The 5,425-nt window shown below is 45.6% G+C and overlaps 1 protein-coding gene across 1 annotated transcript; it reads left to right on the forward strand.

Annotated features, from left to right (window-relative positions):
• Positions 1-3,115: 3,115 nt before the first annotated feature.
• Positions 3,116-4,211, forward strand: LOC123440258 (protein E6-like). Its single transcript, XM_045116834.1, has one exon. It carries the CDS (start codon positions 3,208-3,210, stop codon positions 3,955-3,957), a length of 750 nt encoding a protein of 249 aa, XP_044972769.1. The 5' UTR covers positions 3,116-3,207; the 3' UTR covers positions 3,958-4,211.
• Positions 4,212-5,425: the final 1,214 nt, after the last annotated feature.

Genomic DNA, 5,425 nt, shown 5'->3' on the forward strand with positions numbered 1-5,425 from the left:
CGGCTATCGACGACGACACCTCCATTGTTTTCTCTGCATCCCGCGTGTGCCTTCTCGCCATCGCGATCCCCATCCTCCTCGCCGTCGCCGCACCCGGGGTGGATGCATGGGGCGGCCACTTCTTCTTCATCAAGATGATACGCCCCGGGGTCGTGGTCGAGGCCGACAAGGCGGCGGACACCACCACCGTGGTGACGGAGGCGGTCGACGCCAACATCGTGCTAGTGACATCCTCGCCCATTTTTATTTCCTCACTCGGACGATGCTCTAATAATGATAAACATCACACTTTTATTTACTTACAACTCAATACAAAAACTGATAGGACTATATGACTTTGAGTGAATGCCTCTAGCAGTGTACCAGAATGTGCAAAGATCTAGTGTGACATGTATGAAAAATATGATGAACGGTGGCTTTGCCACAAATACTATGCCAGCTCTATATGATCATGCAAAGCATTATGATGATGAACGAATAGTGATGTGAAGTGACGATTACATTTGCATGGCAATATATCTCGAAATGGCTATGGAAATGCCATGATAGGCAGATATGGTGGCTGTTTTGAGGAGGATATAAAAAAGGTTTATGTGCAACATAGCGTGTTATGTCACGGGGTTTGGATGCACAGACGAAAGTTGCACCGATCCTCAAGGTGAGAACGGGCGATGCACGGTATCGAAGAGGCTAGCAAATATAAGGAGGTGAGAGTGCGTATGTCCATGTTTTAAATTAGTCATGAACAACTCATATACTTATTGTAAAGTTTGATTAGTTTTATCACATATCAAAGTACTACTCGCATGCCCCGAGGGAGAGGGTTGGTAGGAATTAACCATCGCGCGACTCCGACTCAAGACACCACTAGGATTTCAACAAGGAACAAAAATGCTCACACATCATCAGCATGGCTTTTAATTTTTTAGATGAACAAGAACGTTAAAATCTTTTAATATCAACACCTATATGAATTAATAATAATGCACTCACACCTTTTCATATCACCACATCAATATCATTAACCCACAATTTCTCTATATGTGCTATATGACGGTTTTAATTATCACTCATTGAATAGTCATTATTTTTTATCCAGCCTTATGACCCATGGAAATTACCGTCACTATTTTTCCAGCTCTCAAACAAATATAAGTGAAAAACAAGAGCATAATATTTCTATAAAATCTACAAGCCATCGTGCTCAAAAATATATAAGTGAAGTACTAGAGCAACTGCTAAGCTCAAAAGATATAAGTGAAGCATAAAGAGTATTCTAAAAAATATTGATGATGTGATATCTCTCTCAAATAGGTGTGTATAGCAAACAATGATTGTGGTAACCGAAAGTAAAAGCAAATAAAAGCAAATGATGTTCCAAGCAAAACTCATATCATGTGATGAATAAAAATATAGCTCCAAGTAACATACCGACGAACTGAGACGAAAAGAGGGGATGCTTTCTGGGGCATCCCCAAGCTTAGATGCTTGAGTCTTTCTAGAATGTTACGTTAGGCTTTTGCTGCTCCTCAATCCTTTTGTCCATCGGAATAATACCCAAAACTTGAAAATGTCAATAACATAAAATTCAACAAAACTTCGTGAGATCCGTTAGTATAAGCAACATATAAAATACTTTAAGGTCGTGTTACAAGTTGATTCTTATTTTATTTTAGCATAGGGTAATGTATCTTAACTCCTCCATGGCTTATACCCCCTAATACAATTTATATCATCATGAAAAGAAGCAAACTACACATGCAAAATCAGAATCTAACTGAAACAGAACAGTTTGTAGTAATCTGTAATGAACCTATACTTCTCTAACTCCAAAAAATCTGAAACTTTAGAACGACCTGAAGAATTTCTATAGAAATACTTTGTAAAAAATTCAGCTTAAAAAGATGTCGAGTCAAATCAGAAATATCGTGCACCGGACATGAATGTTTCTGTTTTTGCACCATATCAATTTTACTCATCATGCAAATCATCCCAAAAGCTTTACTTGGCACAAACACGAATTGAAACATAAAAACATAATCATTATAAAAGCAATATTCATGTTATCACAAACAAATAATAAAATATTCGAGAACATATCACGAAGCTTCCAGGGTTGGAAGTTCATTTACTTTGAGGAGCTTAAACTTTTGAGATAGAGAATGAAGAAGAAATTTGCAAATCAGTATTGTGGATGGCTAGACAACACTTCGTAATAGTCTTTCACGGCTTAGTTTAGTTTTTTCTTTTTGATTAGACCACTTTATTCCTTTCTTTTTAATTCTTTTTCCTTTCTTTCTTTCTTTTCTTCTTTCCTTCTAGGCTTATCTCAAACATGCTTGTAATAGTTAGAGATTTTTTTATTTTTTTTTGCTTTCGTTAACAAAAGTTGTAGTGGGGTTTTCTATCCTACTGTTTATAGTAACAAAAAAAGTTATATTACAAGTAGAATGAAAAAAGAGATATTTATGGTAACGTAAATGCACCCAAAGCAAAATAAGACAACATCTATAATATAGACTAAGTAAGATGTATGCACTTCCTATTATGATCAGCTTGGGGAAGATATGTAGTGATTCCGAGACTTACGTGCTACCATGACATGGGCTCCTCGGAGCCGTTGTATCTCACATCCAACGGATTGAGGGAGTTCTTGAACATTTTACAAAAAATGGTTCAACAGTATAAAAATTATGCATAGATAGAATAGCCTTTTGGACGCCGTCAGATCTTAGATCCGGCGGTCCAGACAGTTTTCCCGACCAGCTTGCTGAATCAGCACACAGATCGAGATTCGATAGGTATTTAAGAACTCACGCCGCCAAAATGCTCGTTCGGGAGCAAACTTTGATCGCTCGCAGTCGCAGCTCATGACTTCCATCAATGCGAGACTTACGCAAATGTCTCGTGGATCTCGCAAGCAATTCCATGCATCATGCGCACTGCGTCGTGCATTCAACGCTCTCCGCCCACCCCGCAATCCGCGCATCGACCATCGCACGGCCCTTTCCAATCTACCATCGCTTGCCATTGCTACCAAAGCGGTCCAATTATCCCACACCTCCCAGACTCTAGCGGCCACATACCGGCACGGCTATATATGCAAGTGGGCGGGCGCGCACGGAGACAAGACAAACGCACACGGCCCGCGCTGCAGCGTTGCCTCCCACAACCACGGTGCCACCGACGATCGACGGCGACGCCTCCATGGCTTCCTCTGCATCCCGCCTCTGCCTTCTCGCCATCGCGATCCCCATCCTCCTCGCCGTCGCCCCACCCCGCGTGGATGCGTGGGGCGGCCGCTTCTTCTTCAGCAAGATGACGCGCCCCGGGGCCGACAAGGCGGCGGGCACCGCCACCGTGGCGACGGAGGCGGTCGACGCCAACAGCGCGCCAGCGGCATCCTCGCGGCCGTCCAGCAACCGCGGCTACGGCCTCTACGGCCGCCCGGAGGAGAACGAGAAGTACCCGCCGGCCTACTTCCGCCGCGGCGTGCACCGCGACGCCGAGAAGCTGACGACCACCAACGCCGTGCCGGCGACGGAGCCGCGGCACGAGGAGGAGGCGGAGGCCGTCCCGGCGCAGGAAGAGCAATCCTCGGGCGAGGAGGAGCCGGCGTTCCCCGCGGACGGCAGCGGCAGGGGGCGGCCGCTGTCGTACATGCGCCACGGCGGCAAGCACGAGCGCGACTACTACGGGATGAGCGACACGAGGCTGTACCAGAACGGCCGGTACTACTACGACGTGGAGACCGACAAGTACGGCTACGGCTACGAGTCCAACCCGGTGCGGACGGCGCGCCCCGAGCCCGAGGACAACGGCTCCGGGTACGGCCGCCCCGGCCGCGAGCGGAGGCACGGCGACGCCGCCGGATACGAGAACGACGACCGGGTGGCGGAGAAGCAGAGCAACGACGGCGGCGTCCAGGAAAACCAGAACGAGCGGTACAATCCATGAGCAAGACGTATACGTACGAGGGGTTTGTTTCTGCTTGCGATCATCAGATTTCAGATACGCTATATATGTGGTAAGAGTATAATGCTCCTTGCTTTTGCTTGTGTGCTGCAAGCTAGCACGACGTCGTTGCTAGTTACTACTTCTACTGATACTAAATGTTGTGTGCAAACGGTGATGAAATGTATTGCTACGTACGGATGAATAATCTGTGTGAGTAATGGAATGTCTACTTGTTATTAACAAGTGATTCTCTACTTCACTGTCAAATCTCTGTTGGTGCATGGACCCAGCTCGTGTGCCAGAATGAAGAAAAAAGTGGGGCAATATGAAGCCTCATTCGGAAAGGCTTGATTGGTTTAGTCGCATATACTCCTATATGTTTCCTTCCTTTGCGGTTTGGACGTGGAAAATATGAGCTCGGGATTAGAATGGCACTTTCGCCTTTTGATCCGTTAGATTCGCACCGAAAATTTCGAACCTGTTCATCCCGCCGAGTACCACCTACCTACCTACACTGTGTCCTTGTGAAGTCGATCGAGTTACTGCATTCACGTCGATGCATGGGTGATGGATCACAAAAGTGGCGCGCCATAATTAATTTCAGCAGACAAACCACATTACCATGTAGGCCACGGTTCGTCCTCCTGAGAGGACAAGGTGCATGGCGAACTGCAGTGCCGACTGCTGCTCGCATTGGATGCTGGTGGCACCTACCAAACAACGACCAACGGGGCCATCGATCATGGCCTTCGGGTGTGTGTGTGTACCTACAGCTGGAATACTGTACCACTTTGTTCGGTACAACAAGACCTTCGGTTCATTAAGCCTAGCGTCCAAAGCTCGGTGCCTTTTGTTCGAAAGTTGATGCGCATTGAACTTCATGCTGCCAAGCACGGTAGGTTTTGCCGGCGATGGCCGATCACACACCTCTTCTATAATTTAGCACCCTATAAATATCTCCCGAACGTTCGGTCTGAGAGCTCCCATGATTTCAACGAAACGTTTGAAGGGCATGGGGACAAATCGGACTATTTTGTTCAATCTGGAAAGCGTCCCACACTCCCAGGTTGAAAACGATTTCCTGCTGGCCGATCTGGCATGGCACGAGAGCAGTCTATGGTTAGTTGGATGCTGAGATTAAAACTCACATGATTGTTAGGAAGTTTATTCCTTGTAAAATTGGTAGAGAACAATATAGGGTAACACATGTTCACGTACTATAGCTGTATCGAGTGTTGCACTACTGTATGATTAAACGCGAGTCCTTCGTTTTGTGCGGAGCATTTGGATCATGATTGTAACCCTATTATTTTAGAATAAACTCCTTTTCATCCCGAAAAAATAAAGAACAGTCAGCCCAAAATAAAAAACACCAGGCACAACACAGTTACCTACTGTTGTGCTGAAAAAAGCCCCAAACCAAAAAACAATGAGGAGAAAAAGATTAACCTTGCAAAAACAAAACAAA

Source organism: Hordeum vulgare, chromosome 3H, assembly GCF_904849725.1.
Source record: "Hordeum vulgare subsp. vulgare chromosome 3H, MorexV3_pseudomolecules_assembly, whole genome shotgun sequence".
NCBI classification, from domain to species: Eukaryota; Viridiplantae; Streptophyta; class Magnoliopsida; order Poales; family Poaceae; genus Hordeum; species Hordeum vulgare.

Excerpts from the sequence above, each read along its gene's own strand:
- LOC123440258 (XM_045116834.1), top strand. The coding sequence starts at position 3,208 with ATGGCTTCCTCTGCATCCCGCCTCTGCCTTCTCGCCATCGCGATCCCC.